The sequence below is a fragment of the Lepidochelys kempii genome, chromosome 3 (assembly GCF_965140285.1).
Source record: "Lepidochelys kempii isolate rLepKem1 chromosome 3, rLepKem1.hap1, whole genome shotgun sequence".
NCBI lineage: Eukaryota > Metazoa > Chordata > Testudines > Cheloniidae > Lepidochelys > Lepidochelys kempii.
Window position 1 is genome coordinate 158,810,135 of NC_136382.1, and position 21,261 is coordinate 158,831,395.

The 21,261-nt window shown below is 43.0% G+C and overlaps 1 protein-coding gene across 3 annotated transcripts in view; it reads left to right on the forward strand.

The window, feature by feature from the left end:
* Positions 1-21,261, forward strand: part of LIN9 (lin-9 DREAM MuvB core complex component) — a 55,387-nt gene that overhangs the window by 20,187 nt on the left and 13,939 nt on the right. For 2 of the 3 annotated variants that reach the window (XM_073338699.2, XM_073338701.2), the window contains 7 exons: positions 1,376-1,480; positions 2,624-2,757; positions 6,496-6,621; positions 13,027-13,184; positions 14,014-14,147; positions 16,002-16,121; positions 16,301-16,402. In XM_073338699.2, coding sequence (XP_073194800.1) covers positions 1,376-1,480; positions 2,624-2,757; positions 6,496-6,621; positions 13,027-13,184; positions 14,014-14,147; positions 16,002-16,121; positions 16,301-16,402 — 879 coding nt within the window. The remainder of the gene's footprint in view (positions 1-1,375; positions 1,481-2,623; positions 2,758-6,495; positions 6,622-13,026; positions 13,185-14,013; positions 14,148-16,001; positions 16,122-16,300; positions 16,403-21,261) is intronic. The other variant, XM_073338700.2, reaches the window with a different exon arrangement.

A 21,261-nucleotide genomic window follows, 5' to 3' on the forward strand; every position in this document is an offset into this window, starting at 1 on the left:
CTTTAATTAAAGGTTTCAGAGTAACAGCCATGTTAGTCTGTATTCGGAAAAAGAAAAGGAGTACTTGTGGCACCTTAGAGACTAACCAATTTATTTGAGCATAAGCTTTCGTGAGCTACAGCTCACTTCAGTGTAGCTCACGAAAGCTTATGTTCAAATAAATTGGTTAGTCTCTAAGGTGCCACTAGTACTCCTTTTCTTTAATTAAAGGTTCATCTTTAATTCCTGGGGACTCCAGGACAATCCTGGAGGGTTGGCAACCATATACAACTTGGAGGAATTTGTTGTTTCATCTGGTCTGTATCAACCTTTGTTTTCTGCCATTGGCCCTCAAGTTTCTGGCTCTCTCTCTTCATCTGGCACAGGGTGTCAGAAAACCAAGGAAATCAGTGAGATCTGAATCCAGCTCAATCTCTTCCTCTGTAAGTAGTCTGCACTCTAGGAGAAGCTAGCAGGGTTCAGTCCCTGTGCTAGGCAGAGTGCAGGGACTGGCTCCCGTATTGGGTCACAAGGTGTGTGAGAAGGAAGCTCTTTGCACTCATCACTCCCATGCCAGAATGAGCCAGAATTTGTCCTTCAATCTTCAATTATGACAATTTTCTTTGACATATGAAGAAATTTTGTAAAGAAATATCTAAAATTTAAGTGTGTGAAAACTTCATGCCACAAATTTGCAATATATGATTTTCTACTTTTTTTTTTCAGCAAACTCCACTAATTTTATTGCAGCTGTAGTATCTTAGCACAGGAAAGGGTTACAGTTAGCATTGAACAGCCTTAAATTTGAAAATCCTTCCTTTCTCATGTTAGATCTTTACATAAATTGAACATTTGATGGTTCAATTTCCTCAGTTTTTTTGGCATTTTCGGGTGTGAGGGAAGTTTTTATGGTATGAGTTTTAAAAATTGTCAAAATACTTTGATACATAAGTGATCCTTGAAACATCATCATGAAGTGTATTGTAATAATTTAAAGTGTGATACCATTATGAATGACATTACACAAAGACACGTCCATTACAGTCCTGGGCAGTAGCACATGTTAAAAATACTAGTAGATTAATTTACTTCTGTAAGTAACTGTTCTATCCAGCTTGGCTTTTTAATGAGAATTTATCAAAATAAATAGATTGTTTGAAGGCCCTTCCTTTTTATTTTTAAGTTAAGGGCAAGCTGTTTAAAAGATGTTTTATAAACAAAGAAATAATTAAATGATTGAATCTTTGACCATAACTGTGTTAGGAGGCACTTCAAGTGTCCAAGGTATCTAGCTAGGAAAGGAAAATAGATTATATTTGTGTTATCATGGGTTCTGGATATCAAAGGAAGAAATGAGCTTTTTTGTTTAATTACTTCCTAATTTTGATATATACAGCCCTTCAGAAATTCAAAACGGAGTCGTCTCTTTTGTGAAGAAGAAGACAGACAGTTAAATACAAGGTCCCCCAAAAGAAATCAGAAGATTGCAATGGTTCCACAGGTATGTATGTGTTACGCAGTAACATTACCAAAAGGGAAAGCAAGCCTTTAAAATAAATTGTGTTTTCTTCTCAATTTGCATAATAAGTTTATTAATTTTGGGTGGGAGGACCTATTCCTAGGTAAAGGCTGTGGCTCAGAATACATCCTTTTTCCTCCCCACAAGTGGGTCCCTCAGTGACATAGAGAGCTCTGTTCATGCTGATCCTCTACCATTGAGTCTATCGGGGAAAATGCTGACTGGTGCTCCACCATACCTAAGCACGGGCAGAACTATTGGAACACTCATCTCATTAGCACTCTCTGCTGTATCAGGCAGAGTAGGGAACACTGACTAAATGGACCCAGCAATGCTGGAGCTGCCATGGGGTTAAAAAAAAAAAAAAAAACCACCAGGAGCTGCAGGCACCTTATAGTTCTTGTAGTGTAGGTAGGACCTAAGGTCTTGTCCTTACTATATCTTGTAAAACAGTTTTCAAACAAAACCTAACATGGTTTGTGTCTACACCAAGCATGGTTATCAGTTGTTAAAAACTTATTTAGAAACTGTGCTCAAGAAGGCATTGTCTATATTATGCTTATTTCATTAAAATTTCTGGTTCAGTTTGAGTGATGGTAGCACTTTAGCCAGCATGTTCATGCAGCCCTGCATGGAGCAAAGTTAGATTAACCTTAACACATCAGCGGTTACTTGGAGTCCTGTCTATTTGAGGGCCACCACCACTGGAGCTGAACTGCTAGTGGGAAATTTTCACAAAAAGGCCTAGTGTAGAGACCCTGACCAGCTAATAGTTTGTGGCATTATCTCTGCTAGCTCTTGGCATCAGTTGTGTGTTTTATTGTATAGTTATAATACTTGCCATTTTATATTAGTATTATCTTTGAAATAAAAATTAAAGAAACCATGGAACAATACATTTGAATTAAAACATTGCAATTGCTAATGTATTCATTTTTATCAAGAAAATGAACTTTCTTTATCTAGTTAAAGGATTCTGAATATTTAATAAACAATTGAAGAATTTGAGAAGGCTCCTGTTCGTTTGATTAATTTTACTGTTTAGCACATTTAATGCTGCAAATGCTTTCATTTTCACTTTGGAAGTTCAGCTGCTAGTAACCTCTCCTTTATTTTATTGCTTAGAAGTTTACTGCAACAATGCCAACGCCAGACAAAAAAGCATCACAGAAGATTGGATTACGGTTACGTAATCTACTCAAACTTCCCAAAGCACACAAATGGTGCATATATGAATGGTTCTACTCAAATATAGATAAGTACGTACTATTTCTTTATATATTATTTTTATTTATTACTGTAGAAACTAAAGTTACTCCCTGGAATTGACACTTTCTCACAGTTGAGCAGCCTCTGGGTCCCTAATTGCCCAAGAATGTGAAGGGGATGCTGAGTGGCCAGAGTTTCCTTCACTGGGATCCTCTTTTTCCCGAAGCCCTACCAGTTTTATTGGTTCCAAGTCAGCACTACCCTGGGTCTCCAAGGTTCCTTCCAACAAGTGATCAGCCAACACTTCTACGAAGGATTCCCAATCCTGGCATAGGATGACTGGATAAGCAAGTCTTGGGGTCAGTCCTACCAGTAGAGATCTACTGTCAGCTAAACTCACTGGATGGAGTAAACTTCACATACCCATGGACACAATGGGGGGGAGGGGGAAGTTCTCTGGGACCTCCTCTGAGCCAATCAGGTGGTCGCAGACCACAGTCTGGCTGTCAGTGACTGGGATGTGGGCAGTCATGCCTAGTGGTCAGAGAAGGAGTCATGTATAATAGTCGGAGAAGGAGTTGATAACCAGATATCAAAGTGCAGGGTCAGAACTGGAGTCAGAAGCCAGATATCAGAGCCTCAGGTCAGGGCTAGAGGCAGGAATTGGAGCCCAGAGTTAGAATTGGGTGAGGCAACACAGGAGCAGGGCTGGGTCCAGGTAGGAGCTATCGCAGCTATGGGTCAATCCTTTGAATAGATGGAATAGAATAGACTGCTACCTCTGCTCAAGAGCAGGTCTGCTCATCCTTTCAGCCAATCAGGCTGTGTAGCCAATCAGTTAGCCTACTACAGTAAAATGCACTCATTAGATTACCCAGAGTCTGGCTCTGCTGCAGGGCCTAATTCCTGATACTGGTTACAACTGAAGTCCAACATCTCCACCACTTCCATTCCATTCACCTGCAAGTTAGCTCGGCTTTGCTTGCAGGCCCACAGTCCACACCTCTGCATATGCACAGTCCATAGAGCACCTGTCATGTTGGGGGATTGTTGTATCATCTGCGCCTTCTGCATCAATCTCTGCCAATAAGAACCACTTGCATCTTCCACTACAGCTATACTAGCTGCTGCAATAACTGCAGTTGTCCCTCTTGGAAATGAGTCCAGATTTGACTGTCTTCTAGACTCCGCCTCAACCTTGTTAAGGGGCGTAAGGCTTTTTTTTTTTTTTAATGTCACACCCTTTAGCAGTGCTGCACAGATGCCTACGTTCTCCATCACTTGTGGTAAGGTGACTTACCTGCCTGTGGGCCACTTTGTGGCTAGGAGAAACATTTCTGGGTTTTGTTCTTTGTAGTCCTGCTGCCGAAGTCTGCTATTGGTCCCCTCTTGCCTTGTGATGTGGCCCTCTTTGGTCTCACCCCTTTTGGGGTAAATCAGGGTTTTCACCCACTAGTCCCAGGCCTTCACACCAGGTTGACAGTACTGGCCCAGGCCCAACAGTCCTTCTGGGCTCTTGTGCCTGGGGTCTTCTGGCTAGTCTTTATGGTGAGGCTGTAGGAGAATCCAGTCCCTCCCCCTACCTAGGTTCCAGCTGAGGGAGCCTTGCGGCAAGTGGTTGCAAGCGGTTAAGGTCTGTCTCATCAGACCTCTTGTTTCTTCCCTGAGCTGCTTCCTACAATGTGGCCACCTTCTCCTCAAAGGGCTCATATTCACAACCCCCTGGTCTCAATCCTCAAGGTAACAATGGAAGAGAAAATAAATTAACAGAAATAAAGAGCTCCTCCAGATTCTGTGGCCCACCCTGGATCTTCCAGCTGTCTGTCCTGCTTTTCTGTGTTCAGTCAATATAGTTTAGTTCTCTGTCGTGGGAACTGAGGATTAGAGCTCCGTCCCCCGCTCCAGGCTGGGCCTTCTGAATTGAAAAGAGAGAAATTCAGGTCTTCTCCAAGATTGGCATACCTCGCAGGGGCAGTGGGGCAGGGCTGCGTGAGCCCAAAGCTGCTCTTTAACCCCTTCTTGCCTACTGTGTGGTTTGTATATCCCGTCACAGATTTGTAACAGTTCAAATCTAAATGCAAGACCATTGGAAAATTGGTCAGTAGCAGCTCAGAGTTGTTCAAAAACTGGTGTGACCCATCAGTGAAATACAATACAAGCCAGAACCATACTTTGCCACTTTTTATTTTAAAAGATCACATCTTTGTTAACCAATATTTTTCCTTAGCATTTGTTCAGGATACATAAATGTATTCCAATGTTCAATCAGAATAGCTTCTGTCAGGATTGTTGAAACAATATTCTCTGAACTCAGCAGATAGGCACAGCAGAGAAAAAGTATTATGTATATGCCTGTTATGGGTATAAAAATTACACTTAATTTGCTTTACATTCACAGCATACAGGGGGGTTGTTGAGTTTTTTTTCAACAGATGGTCTTGTTAAATGTTTTACTAGGATACTGGGAACAAATTACTGTTATATTTTTGCATAAGTAACATTTGTATTCCACCATCCTTGACTACGTCCCTTTAAGAACTTTTTAGCTTATACTAGTAATAATAATGTATATAATTGTTCAGTCCGTTAGTTAACTGAAATGTGAGGTATGTAGTAGGTAATTCCCAAAGTCTCCTAGCTCTGAAAATGGTGATTTTCAAAGTAAATTTGTCACAGTTTGAAATAAATACTAATAAGATATATGACCATCCTGTAAATTGCAGTTTATTTAGAAACAACATATCTTTTAACAAACTGTTTAGAATGAGCTATTTTGTTATGAATCATTTCATCTAGACCTTTCTTTTACATAATAAATACTAATATAAATATTTTATATGAAACAGAATTAGAAATTGCACAGATGTATTTGTCAAGTACCAATGTTACTCAGTATACAACCATTGTTAGTTATTTTAATCTAACTATTGTAAAATATTTCTACTTTGATATGGGTTATGATGGGTTTAATATTGACTACATCAATTTAAAAATCATATTTCTGTTTGAAAATTTTTACTTTTTATTGATACAAGAAAAACCTAAGATTACAATAATTCAGTGGTTCTCAATTTTCTCATACCACCCATGACCCCACATTACAATAGATATCCCCTTCTGTCTAACCATAGAAAAAAGCAGGGTAGTCTCAGCCCTTTTGGACCTATTTGTGACCCCAAGTTGAGAATCCATGCTCTATTTGAAACAGATTGGAATACAAATATATTTTCTTTCTCAGTTTATTTACTTAGTGCATATGACAGCACCTTCTGCATAGACATTTTCACACCTCTTTTGTGTAAGTCACTCATTTTCCTCTGAAATCTCACTCCTTTACTGTGATTTGTACAGGTAGACTGATGTACCTGTATGGAGTCTCATTGACTTCAGTGGGGGTCCACCCAGATGCAGCAGCCCACGTGCATGGGTCACAATGTATGTTCAGGGCCTCCATTTCTGTGTGTTTTTCCACACAGCAACAAGGGAGAGAGAAACATTTTAAAAAGAGAGAGAAAATGTGATTCATTGTAACCCATATCTATTGGTAGGAGGATTCAAGTGCAAATGTAGCTCCTAAAACTATTTTATACACTTTATTTTTTTTAAATTAACTTAATTTCAAGTTGATAGTGTCCCTTGCAGAGCAATTTATACTTTAACATTTTCAGTAATTTTGTTCCACACATTTCTTCTTGTGAGGATGGAGATTTCTTAGCTCCTCATGACAGACATTTTCTGGATGTAGTTAACAGGTTTGTAATTAACAGAGTGTCACTTGTGTTTAACAGACCTTTATTTGAGGGAGATAATGATTTCTGTGTATGCCTGAAAGAGTCTTTTCCAAACCTGAAAACCCGAAAATTAACAAGAGTGGAATGGGGAAAAATCAGACGACTAATGGGAAAACCACGAAGGTAAAAAATATATCTATCTATATATAGAGAGAGAATTTTATTTTACTTTTAATGCATTTTTCTGAGGATTAATATTGTTTTCTTAATCGTTTCTGGATCATCTTACTAAAATATTGTTGCATTTATTTTGAATACAGGTATCACTGAGCATAAAGCAACATGCCTTTACTTGTGTCTGTATGAAATGGATATAGGAATTGTATTTTTTTAAATTCCAAGTAAGTTACTTGAGTATGGCCAGCCCATACAATGCTGCCAAACCTGCAGATCATTGGGCCCTTCCGAAACAGGATGAAAAAATAGTGGAATAATTATCTCTCATGTTCCAATGTCATCTGGTAATGGAACCCAAGCTGTTTTCCACAGCATAACTTCTTAAATCTCTCCATATATGTGTATTTTCAGTGCTGACTTTAACTATGATGCTAAACAGCAGCCACTGAAGTTAGACATTTTTAAGTCAGAAGGTCTGAATAACTTGTATCCAAGAGCTTTAAAAGAGCTGGCTGGGGAACTCATTGGACCATTAATAATGATTTGCAATAAGTATAGGAATACTGGGGAAGTTCCAGAAGACTGGAAGAAATCTTATGTTGTACCAATATTTAAAAAGGGTAAACAGGATGACCTGGGTAATTATCAGCCTATCAGTCTGACTTAGCCCCTGGGCAAAATAATAGAGTAGCTCATACAGGATTTGATTAATAAAAAATTAAAGGAGGGTAATATAATAAATGCCAATCAACATGGGTTTTTTAAAAATACGTCTTGTCAAAGTAACTTGATAACTTTTTTGGGTGAGATTACAAGTTTGGTCGCTAAAGGTAATAGTATTGATGTAATATTCTTAGATTTCTGTAAGGTATTTGATTTGGTACTGCATAACATTTGATTAAAAAACTATAATGACAGTTAAATGCTGGCTAACTGTTAGATCTCAAAATATAAATGGAAAATCATTGTTGAGCAGGTGTGTTTCTAAAGGGGTTCCACAAGTGTTGGTGCTTGGCCCTATGCTATTTAACCTTTTTATCAATGACCTGAAAGAAAACATAAAGTCATCACTGATGAAGTTTGCAGATGGCAAAAAAATTGGGAGAATGATAAATAACTGCTACAGTGCAATCTGGATCACTTAGTAAGCTAAACACAAGCAGATAACATATTATGGCTAACTGCAAATGTATACATCTAGGAACAAAGAGTGCAGGTCATACTTACACATTGGGGACTCTATCCTGGAAAGCAGTAACTCTGTAAAAGATTTGGGCGTTGTGGAGGGTAATCAGGTAAACATGACTCCTCAGTGTGATGCTGTGACCACAAGGGCAAATGTGATCCTTGGATGCATAAACATGGGAATTTTGAGTTGGAAAACAGAGGTGGTTCTTCGAGTGCTTGTTCATATCAATTCCAGTCAGGTGTGTGTGTGCACGGCAGCCACAAGAATTTTCCCCTAGCCGTATCTGTTGGGTCAGTCCACACACCCCCTAGAGTGGCACCTTCCTGGCGCTCAATATAGGGCCCTACCGACCCGCCACCCTCTCAGTTCCTTCTTACCGCCATTGACAGTTAGCTGGAACTTCCCCTTGCTCTTGTCGTGACAAGCACATTTGATAGTCTATATATATTTAATCAGTTTTTGTAGTTAGCGTTAAGTAGTTAATAGGTACTTCACTTAGATTTTAAGTTTCCTTTGGGGGTGGGGGTTTCCCCTCTAGTACTATCCCGGTGCTAGGGCATGCTGTGGTCTCCTGGCTTCAAAGCCTGTGAAGTCTGCGGCAAGTGTATGACCAGAAGCGATCCTCACATTTCATGTTTGAAGTGTTTTTGGGGAGAGCCATCAAAAGGATCACTGTAGGATCTACAGGGCGTTTCGCCCCAGGACACTGAAAGATAGAGATCAGCGCCTGAAGATCCTACTAATGGAAGCAGTACTCTGGCCCCAGTCTGACCCCGGATCAGCAGACCCAGCGCCAAGTATCTCCTCTTCAATACACAGTGCCCCGGCACTATCGGCACAGGGATCGGTGCCAAGTAAACACAAGGACTCTCTGCACCATCATGGCTCCACTTGCACCTTACGTGCCCCAGGCAGGCACCAATCTCAATCGCCAGTGCCGCAAAACAAGAGGAGGCCAGAGGGGGGTCATTCCCCCACAGCTAGACCCAAGGAGCCATCCGTTGTGAGACCCGAGTCAGGCCACACTACTTCAGCCCCACTGCCAGAGACGGTCATGTCAACTCCTACCCCCATGGAAGGGCAGTCAAGTCCGGACCCTTCTCGCTCACCAAGACCAAGCCAATAACTACACCTCCTGTCAACCCCGGAGGCATTCAAGGGAGCCCGGGACCTGCTCCAGCTCATGGCACCATTCTCCCTGCCTAGATGGGATAGATCACCAGCACCGGTCGCTCCCCTGGCATTATCAATGGGAAAACCCTCAATGATGTCCCGATGGTCTCATCCCCGGGGCACCTCTCCCCGGTGCCAGAACAGGGTCAGCAGCCTCATCAGTCCCCGAGCCCTCTGCACGGACTCTCGGCGCCTTGAAGTACCGCTCCTCCGTGGTCCTCCTTTTCGGAGACGTCGGAGTCGGACTACTACCAATCCCGGACCGCTGGGTGCTCCGCATGGTAGAGAGGGGATACTCCCTCCAATTCTCTGCCCTCCCACCCCCTTCTCTATCCCTCTTCAGGGACCCTTCTCATGAGCAACTCCTCATACAGGAGGTGCATTCGCTCCTATTGCTAGGAGCAGTGGAAGAGGCTCCTCGGGAGCTGAAGGGCAAGAGCTTCTATTCCCGATATTTCCTAATACCGAAAGTCAAAGGTGGGCTCGTAGACCTGCAAGAGCTCAACAGGTTCATGAAGAAATTGAAGTTCAACATGGTCTCCTAGGCCTCCATCATCCCTTCCTTGGATCCAGGGGACTGGTATGCCACCCTTGACTTGAAGGACGCATACTTTCATATAGCAATTACACCATCCCACAGAAGGTACCTCAGGTTTGTGGTGAGCAACAACCACTAGCAGTTCACAGTCCTCCCTTTTGGCCTGTCAGCGGCGCCTCATGTGTTTACCAAGTGCTTGGCAGTCATGGCGACATTTCTACGCTGGCACCAGGTACGGGTGTTCCTGTACCTTGACGACTGGCTGATCAAGGGCTGCTCCAGGGCTCAAATGGAGGCACAAGTCGACTTTATAAGAATGCCGTTTGATGAATTGGGCCTTCTCCTCAACGTGAGGAAATCGACTCTGTCCCCGGTTCAGCGGATAGAGTTCATAGGGGCAGTGCTGGACTCGACACAGGCCAGGGCATACCTCCCAGAAGTGAGGTTTCAGGCACTGGGCGACATCATTCGAAGGCTCAGGCAGTTTCCCACCACCGCAGCAAGGAATTGCCTGAAATTTCTAGGGCACCTGTCCACTTGTACCTATGTGGTGCAACACGCCAGACTCACACTCTGGCCTCTCCAATTGTGGCTAGCCTCAGTGTATCGGCCAGCTCGGGACAGTTTGGACAGGGTTGTGACTCTGCCTCACCAGGTCCTCGACTCCCTCCAGTGGTGGCTCGACCCACAGGTAGTGTGTGTAGGGGTCCCTTTCACTGGTGCTCAGCCATCCCTCTCACTAGTGATGGATGTGTCAGCCTTGGGCTGGGGAGCACATCTGGGAGACCTCAGGACACAAGGCCTCTGGTCTCAGGCCGAACTCGCTCCCCACATCGGTGTCAGAGAGCTGAGAGCAGTGCGTCTGCCATGCCAGACTTTCTGAGCCCACTTGACAGGGAGATGTGTATCAGTCATGACAGACAACACCACAGCAATGTTCTGTGTCAACAAATTGGGGGTGCACAATCCTCTCTCCTGTGCCAGGAAGCCCTCATGTTGTGGGACTTCTGCATAGAGCATTCAATACACCTGAAAGCATCGTACCTCCCCGGGGTGCCGAACAAGTTGGCAGACTGTCTCAACAGGTTGTTCCACGGCCACAAGTGGTCCTTACGCCAAGACATTGTGAACTCAATCTTCCAGTGGTGGGGCTTTCCCCAGATAGACCTGTTTGCCACACGACACAACAGGAAGTGCCAGCAGTCTTGCTCCTTCCTGAATTGCATCCCAGGCTCCATCGTGGACGCGTTCCTCCTCCCATAAGTGGGCCTTTTCCTCTACGCGTTCCTGCCCATCTCTCTCATTCACAAAGTGCTCCTCAAGATACGGAGGGAAGAGGCTTCAGTGATATTGATAGCTCCAGCTTCGCCCCGCCAGCACTGGTATGCATCTCTACTGGAATCTTCCATGGACGCCCCAACCTTGTCGTTCCTCCCAGTCTTAATAACTCAGCTGTCTCCAGCACCCGAACCTCGAGTCGTTGCACCTCACAGCATGGAAGCTCCATGTCTGAACCCTATGGAGCTCTCCTGCTCGGACCCAGTTAGACAAGTCCTCCTTGGCAACAGGAAACCCTCCACCAGGGCTACCTACCTTGCCAAGTGGAAGAGATTCTCCATCTGGTCAGCGCAGCATCATTCGTCCCTGACGCTCACCTCTTTACCGCTCATACTGGACTACCTTCTCCACTTCAAGAACCAAGGACTGTCCATGTTGTCAATAAGGGTTCACTTGGCTGCCATCTCTGCCTTCCATCCAGGCACAGACAGCTGGTCGATCTTTGCCAACCATATGGTTAGCCGTTTCCTGAAAGGTCTCAACAGGCTATACCCACATGTTTGACAACCAGTCCTGGCCTGGGGCCTTAATCTGATCCTTTCTAGACTGACGAGACCACCCTTCGAACCACTGGCAACGTGCTCCCTGCTCTATCTCTCATACGAGGTGGCGTTTCTCGTAGCAGTAACCTCAGCCACAAGGGTGTCTGAGCTCAAGGCCCTAACATCAGAGCCTCCTTACACCATGTTCTATAAGAACAAGGTTCAGCTCAGGCCGCATCCAACTTTCCTCCCAAAGGTTGTTTCCCAATTTCACATCAACCAGGACATCTTCCTCCCAGTGTTCTATTCTAAGCCGCACTTGAGCAGCAGGGAACAGAGGCTTCACTCATTGGATATCTGCAGAGCACTAGTCTTTTATGTAGAAAGAACGAAACCGTTTAAGAAGTCCATTCAACTGTTTGTAGCCATGGCAGACAGGATGAAGGATCTCCCAGACTCCTCCCAACGAATTTTGTCATGGATCACATCCTGCATCCGTGAATGATATAACCTGGCAGAGGTGCCTGCCCCTCTGCTCACAGTGCACTCCACTAGGGTGTAGGCTTCTTCAGCAGCGTTCCTGGCGCGAGTTCCAACCCAGGAAATATGCAGAGTGGCGACATGGTCCTCCATACATACTTTCACAGCACATTATGCAATTACCGAGCAGGCCAGAGACGATGCAGCCTTTGGCAGAGCAGTGCTCCAATCAGTAGACATCTGAACTCCAACCCTGCCTCTGGAACCTGGGCTTGGGAGTCCCTGGTTGGAATTGACATGAACAAGCATTCGAAGAAGAAAAAATGGTTCCTAACTTTCTCGTAACTGTTGTTTTTTGAGATGTGTTTCTCATGTCCATTCCAACACCCACCCACCTACCCCTCTGTTGGAGTAGCCGTCAAGAATGAACAGAGGGGGTGGCGGGTTAGTAGGGCCCTATATTGAGCGCTAGGAAGGCGCCACTCCAGGGGGCACACGGACTGACCTGAAGGATAATGCTAGGGGAAAAATCTTCTAGCTGCCATGCGCATGCGCACACACACACCTGATTGAATGGACATGAACATCTCGAAGAACAACAGTTACAAGAAGGTGAGTAACCATTTTTTATTTTACTGCTGTATTTGGTACTGATGCAACTGCTGCTGGAATACTGTGTCCAGTTCTGTTGTCCACAACGCAAGAGGATGTTGATAAGTTGGAGAGGGTTCAGAAAAGAGCCACAAGAATGAGTAAAAGATTAGAAATCTGCCTTATAGTTATGCACTCAAGGAGCTCAATCTATTTAGCTTAACAAAGATAAAGTTATGGGGTGATTGATTATAGTCTATAAGTACCTACATGGGGAACAAAAATTTGATAATGGTCTCTTCAGTCTAGCAGAGAAAGGTATAACCCACTCCAAAGGCTGGAAGTTAAAGCTAGACAAGTTCAGACTGGAAATAAGGTGTAAATATTTAACTGTGAGGGTATTTAACCACTGGAACAGTTTTTAGCAAAGATCGTGGTGTATTTTAGATTACTGGAAATTTTTAAATCAATATTGGATGTTTTTCTAAATATGCCCTAAGAATTAGTTAGAGAATTATATGGGCCTATATTATACAGGAAGGTCAGACTAGATGATCACAATGGTCCCATCTGGCCTTGGAATCTATAAATATATGGTTTTCCCTTATTGTGTATTATAGATGTTCTTCTGCATTCTTTGAGGAGGAGAGGTCAGCATTAAAACAGAAACGGCAGAAAATCCGACTTTTACAACAACGGAAAGTTGCAGATATTTCACAATTTAAGGATCTTCCAGATGAAATTCCATTACCACTTGTTATAGGAACAAAAGTTACAGGTAATTTTAAAAACAAATATTTTTGCAAATATATCAGTAAATACTGCACACTAACGTATAGCTCAGATAAGTTAATTATTTCATTTTTTGAGTGAAGATTTTATGTTTTTACCTTTCTTAATTCACTGCGGGAAGTTATGAGGATTAGTTAATGTTTCTAAAGAAGTAGCATGCTTTGAAGATTTAAACATCAAATAACTAATAATTGTATTACTACTACTATGTCAGTTGTAAGTGATCTAATTTATTAAAAATCCAGACAGTTCATCAAATCCTGAAAAGACAACAGTTTAAATACATATATCTCTGCAGTCCCTAATCTGGCCTTTAAACATTAAATCTTAAACAATCCTTTACTAGGTGTCGTTGTCCAAACACTGACTCTTGTTGAAGAACAGGCACACAAGCACCCATATAACACCCTTGGGAGGCGTTTGCATAAACATCTACAAAGCTACTTCATTATCTACCTTCAGATCCCTCTTCAAAACTCTCCTTTGCCATGATACCTACAAAAAATTTTCCATAAAATCAGAGTAGTAGATGGTACTGGTTATGAAGCAAAATTTCTTTTCAAATTGATTCCTGTGGTGATGATTGTGTTTTTTTAAATATTACATTTGACCTGTAAAGATAAATTATGATTAAAGCTTGACAGTATTTCTGTTACATAGAATTATTTTTCTGAGTTTACAGTGTTTTTCGTTAATGTGTATGTGTTATAATGAATATGCCATCTGAGGTATTCTGTATATAGTGCTTGAAAAAGACTTCTTAACATCTATCTTCCTCAAATAAGTATTTTTGATATTTGTGTTTCCTTTCTTAGCACGGTTGCGTGGTGTACATGATGGACTGTTCACTGGACAGATAGATGCTGTAGACACACTTAATGCTACTTACAGAGTAACTTTTGACAGGGCAGGGCTTGGAACACATACAGTCCCAGATTATGAAGTTCTTGTAAGTATTATTTATCCATTTGTGAAACTAGCTGGAATGTAAAATGATTTTTTCCAAAATATACCAATGTGTATATATAAATTAAGCAAAAGATGGTACAGGAATAAAATCCAGATGCTATTGGCCATAAAGCAGAAAAAAGACAAATCAAACACATAGAAAATGGCCATAAAAGTATCCTTCTGTAAATAAATACTTGATATTTTAATATCTTTATTGAGAGTTGCACATATATATTTGAGGGGAGAATTTGATCTTTAATATAATTTCAGGTTCCCCATTTCCCTGCTGTCTGTCTTATGGCTGTCCTTGCCCAGGGAGATGTGCACAAACCTTCAGGTTGAGACAGTTGTGTGGAAAGGCTATAACCTTGACCTGCATGGAAGGTCAACAGTTTTTCCTTTAAACTTCCTCTTACCCCATTGTAATAGGGCACTGGGCCTTGGGGCAGATGCTTGCATCCCAGTGTACCTGTTACAGTCCTTAGGTCCTTTAAAAGACCAGGCATTCCAGGAAGGGTCTGAACATACTGTAGTCATGTGACCATGAATCAGGTGATCACATTTGGGAACTATGGGTTATCCTAAGCTCAGTATGAAGCAATATAAGGGTTACAATAATGAGCGGCGGGTATACTAGGCATGGGGGAGGCTAAGCATCCCCTGATGCAGCCGCCATGAACCCCACTGCCGGATGCCTGGGCTGTGGTGGCCCCACCTGGGCTCTGCCTCTTCCCCTCCCTGCTCCACCTCTTCCTTGAGGCCCCCACTGCCTGGTGAGTCCTTTCTCCCCCATGAGACCTTCCCCCCCCCAACTCACCACATCCCTCCTCCACCCAACACCCCTGCAAAACCCCCTGCAGCCCACCACGTCCCTCCACTTCCCTCCCCAACAAGGCTGCCCACTGCGTCCCTCCTCACCCCCATCTTCCTGGAGCTTGGGACTCGGGCCACTGCTTGGGCAGGCCCTGGGGTTAAGCCGTGGGTCGGGGCAGTTCAGCTGGGGCACCTCCAGCCACAGGGAGAGGGTGGGCCTCTGGGCTCCAGCGGGTAAGGGGTGGGGCCTGGGCTAGCCTGCCCGAATGGGGGTTTCACCCATCGCCCATGGTTACAATAAAACCTCAAAGGGAGTTCTTCCATGGGGTACTGGCAGATGTCCTGGAGGGTATTCAGGAAAGGCTACCCAGTGGGAAGGCTGTGTCCTGTCCTCTCCTAACTTGCTGAAAACTGGAAATGCCTCTGATGACTGGCACCAAGTGTTATGAGTTGTTTCGCTCTTGTTTCAGATCCTTTTGTCACAATAAAAGTGCCTTGGACTGAAACTTAATTCGGGGATTATCTTACCTTACCTGGCTGGTTTACCTGCAATTAAAGGAATTCTCCTGCCTTATGAGTTAGAGCAGCGGCCAGGTTTTCTTCTGTATCCTCTAAAGTGTCAAACGCAACTGTAGGTGCTTAACAGATCAGGTTCTGTTCTGGCAATCTTGAGCATCTTCCTGCTTGTTATCAGTGTTGATCTACGACAGCTCCAATGAGGAAAGTGGAGCATCCTTTCAAAATATTATTGCATTCCCTGATGCAATGCCACATATCCCCTTTTATTGGGGAGAAGGTTATTTAAGTGATGTTCTCCATCCATGGTAGCCTGGAAGCAAAGGGTTGAGGAAAGGGAGTATCTTAAGCTTGATCTTTCTAAAGCAGTGTATTACATTAATGCTAGCCTACCAACCCTCTTAACATGTTTTAGTCTGAAATATAAATCCATGGGTTTCTGATGTTCAAGAGGTGTGTAAAACTTTTGGTCTCTTTAAAGTCACCCTAGAATAGTTTTTTCTTCATTTTTCTGTCTCAACAGAGCAATGAGCCTCATGAAACTATGCCAATTACTGCTTTTGGACAAAAACAACGGCCTTCTAGATTTTTCATGACCCCTCCTCGATTACACTACACACCTTCTCTCCAGTCTCCAATTACAGTAAGTAATATGTACCAGAAAATGTGTCATTGCTTAATTATTCAATATGATATGAAACATTAATCTAGTAATTCAGTATATTATTGAAATGAATTACCTGAGGATATTTAACAAGATAAAAGTTTTTTAAAAATCTTTCTAGAAATAAGTTGTTAAATGCAACTTTCTTTCTTGTATAGGACAGTGATCCTTTATTAGGACAATCCTCTTGGAAAAACAAAATTTCAGGCTCAGATAGCGAAACACTAGGTGGTTTTCCAGTAGAATTTCTTATCCAAGTGGTGAGTGTTAACTGCTCTTCTTTTAATTTTATGTGCATTGGCCTTTTTACATCTATTGTGTTGAACTCTTATGTGGTTAACTCACACTAGATATTAATTCATAAGAGGCTTGCTAATATAAAAAAGGAACTTGTCATGAATTGTTAGTCAAAATCTTTGTTTTGACATGTTGAGGGGTTTTTTTCACTATATGTAGAACTTCTTTGTATGTACTGTTTTGTCAGTTACTGCTTTTTAAGATTTTAATTTTCACATTGCATGGTACTGATATATCCTTTTTTAAAAAAAGTATTCGACACATCCCATCCAGTAAGCCACGGCAACTAGTGGGATGTCCTGCCTACTTTGAGAACAAGAGAGGCAGCTCTGCATTCCCAAAATCAAAGGGAGGTGAAAAAGATATGTCTAAACCAAACGCTTCCTATCCCTCAAGATATAAATTCTAGTGTTCCAAATCTATCTTTATCCTCCTTTTATGTGTTTGAAGATAATAGTTTAGCTTATTCTGAGAATGTGTTCAGCGAAGTGTGAAAATGTAATACTGGGAAGTCGAGATCCAGGAAGCACAGAAACTAATCTAAGCAAGTTGTTATTCTAGATGACAAAACAATATCATTAGTAATGTCAACTTGATAATGAAAGAAGTTAAATTCCATTATAATTTTTGCAAAAACTAGCATAAAGCGAATCAAAACAGGATATTCTCGAATAAGAACTGAAGGAAGTTCTGACAAAGTTCTTAAAGATTACATAAAATTCAGTTCTTTAATCAGTTATCTTCAATTCATATAAAATATATTTCTGTTTTGGCCATTCAACTTATGGTGCGTATTACTTGCAGTAAATATTGCTTGTCAGAGAGCTTAATAAAACTGATAAAGGCAGGGGTTCTCAACCTTTCTCTTTCTGAGACACTCTTCCCCCCCCCCGCCACTATTAAAAACGCCAGGGCCCAGCGGGGATGGGACATTGGGCATAGGCGCAGGGGACTTGGGCATAGGCGTAGTTTGACGTCTATTTTGGGAGAGCAGGAGCCAGCGGGGCTCAAGCCAGTGGGGCTCAAGCCAGCTCCACACGGTGAGTCCAGGGAGGGAGTGGCACCTCCACCCCCTGACTAACCTCAGCAGGTCACTCAGTCTGTCGGGGGCGGGAAACCAACAATTATAACTCAAAGGTGGAGGGTTTGAAAACAGCTCAGGGTGCAGGCAGGGGGATAGCTAGGGGCTGTGTGCAAACTGGGTAGCTAAGGGTGCAGGGAGGGGGGTAGCTAGAGGCTGTGTGCCAGGAGGGCTCCCCTGCAGTTCTTGTTCCCTGAGGGCTCTGCCAGCCACAGGGCCAGGTCCCCCAGCCCAGGCAGCTCTTACTGGATGTGTGAGCAAAGGGGGCTGGAAGCTGAGGAGCAGCTTCAACCCGGGGTACCAACAGGAGACAAGGGAACGCTGCAGCTGCCTGCTCCATGGCGCCAGCCAGAGCAGCAGCTGCCCCGCACTCACTGCCCAGCCCCAGCTTCCTGCTTCTGACCTGGGGGAGGTGTGGAGCTGCCCCAGAAATGTCCTGTGCTTGCACTGCAGTTTGGTGTGGGGAGGGGGCAAAGCCCTTCATGTCCCCAACTCTGCCCATGGGCTCAGGACTTTTGCCCCACAGGGAGCACTAGGGCTCGGGTCTCCGGGATTCAGCCCCATGCCTCCCGGCTTCAGCCCCGTGGGGGGCACCAGGGATTGGGGCTTCAGCCTGGTGCCTCCCAGCTTCAACCCCGCGGTGGGTGCCGGGGATCAGGGCTTCAGTCCCACACCTCCCAGCTTCAGCTACGTGATTGGCTCTGCGGATTGGGGCTTCAGCCTCCACTCCTGACTTCAGCCTGTGTGGGGGCGCTGGGGCTCGGGCTCTAGGTTTCAGCCACAGAGCCCCGTGGCCCCCTTGAAAGAGATTGCAGACCCCCAGGGGGCCACAGACCTCTGTTGAGAACCACTGGATTAAGGGAAATGTAATGGCCAAAAATAGTAAGAAGTAGGGTAAGATAGTGTTTAGTAAGGTCAAGGACGTTACATTAAATACAATTATAGTAAAAATAAGGCACTAATATATGAAGATTCATTAATTGCAAGGCATGAGATTTGTTTCTACTGCTACACTTGATCTAGAGTTATCCTCTCAGTCTGATTCGTCAGACATAGTAGGGAGAATGATCTGCAAAACTGATAAGACCAAACTGACCAAGAAACTGAAGAGCCAATAAATCTCAGTTACGCAATCACAGTTGATTTGTGTGATGTTGATGCTGTATTTTAAATCAGAAAACTTTCAAATTTCAACCTATATTTGGTTATATTCACCTACTCACATTAAGTAAACTGAGCTTACAAAGCATGGGCTTCTTGCCTGTGATGCTTCTGACTGCATTTTTCAAGGACACCGAGCAAGCAAAAATTGCCAAAATATGCCTGAACAAAATCAGAGCAAAGATTTTCAGTGTGGACTCTTGTCTGGTCATTTCAGGGCTACCCAATTCATGTCTCTAATAAAGGAATGAGAGAAGGATGCAAAAAAAAGCTCTGCTTAAAGGCCACACATTATATTTAAGCCTAGAGTATAAATTATTTTTATTTGAAGACATTTCAAGCAGTGTTGCTGAGCTTAGGTGTTGCTGTGAAAAAGCTAACACTGATTGTATTGTAAGTGAATCATCTCTTTCACCTGATGGCCAGCACCGTTGTGAGAGTAACAGAAACATATTGTCTAGGTACTGTAATATTGTTATGTTAAAGGTTGATTACCATTATATGGCTGGATCTTGGACTGAGAAGTTATTACAGCCTTGCTGCAAAAATGGAATTTCCCCTTTGCTCTTCTACCTGAAATTATTGCTTTTTTCAGGCTATAATTACAATGCTTTAGGCATGTGCAAAGGAAAAATGTGTCCTCTTCAGTTCATAGAAAAGCCCAAAGAAGCTTTAAGAACATGCTCAGGGCTTATAAACAGCTGAAATTTCCTCAGACATGACAACAATCAAAAGTTTCATTTGCACTTTATATGGAAAGTCAGACATGAGAGTCATGACTAATACATGATTTGATAAGACAAAAGAAAGTACCAGATAATTAGAGATCTCCTTTAGAGAATCTTATGCTGTGACTCAAAACTTTTACCTTCATGAAAACCACAACTAGTAGAGAAAATCAGGTATACAATCTGTGTCACTGGTCTGGAAGAATACTGACATACTAGATCCTGACACATGAGATTTTATCAAGTTCCATCCAAAGGGCAATGGGTGGGTACATAAGGAAGGTCAGCATATTTTAACGTGGTTTGTAGACCAGATTCCTCAAGATATCTATATGGAGCTTGATGGAACTATGCTTCACATTGATGGTGGTTATATCTATCATTTAGATTACCTAATTATTCAAAATCTAACGCATCAGAAATTGGAATGTGTTTACAGAAATGAAGTATCACTGTTAACATTATGCATTTATTACATAGTGGTTATACAAGTATTCAAGACAAGTTATTTGGTAACATCTATTAAATTCATTGAAAGATTTCAGTTTGAAAAAAATAAATATAACAGGTTATATATCTTCAAAGGGGTTTCCACCCAGCCTCTAATTTTGTGCCTGTAATTAATTGTGGGAACTAATTATAATGTTTAGAAGTCTAACAGTTGATTTCTGGTCACGAGATGATTAGATGTGAAGACATCGTGATCTGCACCAGTAATTTTGCACCCTCAATTGATTGTAAGCAAAAATTTAGTTAGTATTCTAAAAGAAATTTGGTCCAAAATCAGGCCTTGTAAGACTGATTTTTACCATAATTTATCAATGAAGACTGACAGGTCCCACTTTATCAAATCAATATGTTCATTGACCTTTCTTCTTTTGGTATCTAAATGATCTTTCTAGTTCTTCTTCACAGATTGTCCCTGTGGGTGCTCCACTTTAGGTATCTCGGTGCCCTGCGCTTATAATCGGAGATTTGTAGTAACAGTGCCCCAGTTGATCGCACATGTCAGCCATCTCCTGCTGCTCTGAGTGGCTACCTCGCATGCGCAGCCAACCGACCCCCAGTTCCTTTGGCTTGAATCAGAGCAAGAGCAGCACCCCTGTCTATTTTGTAAATTGTTTATATTCCCACCTTTATTTATCCTTATTTGTTGGTTTTCTTCCATTTTCCCATCATTTACCCACTTTAAAAAAAAATTTTTTTAGTTTGCTTCCCTCTGCCACCAGCGGGTCTCTGCCGACAGTGACTGAACTACGGCTATTTTCTATAGACCTGGACCTCCTCAGGCATGCCCGGTTCCCCTGACTTTAAACGTTGCCTGACCTGCGCACTATCAATTCCTGTATCGGATGGTCATGCTCAGTTCATCCGCTGTTTCGGGGAAACCCATGTACCACAGAAGTGTCCACACTGCAAGAATTTATCTGCCAGGACACTGAAAGCCAGGGACCTCCAACTAAAATTATTAATGATGGAGAAATCCCTCAGGCCAGCCTCCAATCCAGAGTCCAGAACTCCTTCTGGCCAATCGTCTCCAGCAGCAGCCTCAGACAAGGGCTCTATACAAACCGTGTCTAAGGACGCTGCACCTAAGTAGGTGACCAAACATCGGTTGCAGTCATCCACCACAGAGAGATCCTCCTAAAAAGAAGCGGTCTCCTGGCAAGAAATCTTCTCCAGTACCAACGGCACCAAGAACCTCAGACCGAGAGATACCGGGAATGTCCAGTACCGAGACATCCCGAGGACCCAAGGCACTGACACGGCCAGGCTCTGACTCCGGTGCACGAGCTAAAGCTAAGCTCCCTAGCTTGGTGCCAATAGTACCGAAGAACATCTCAGCACCGGC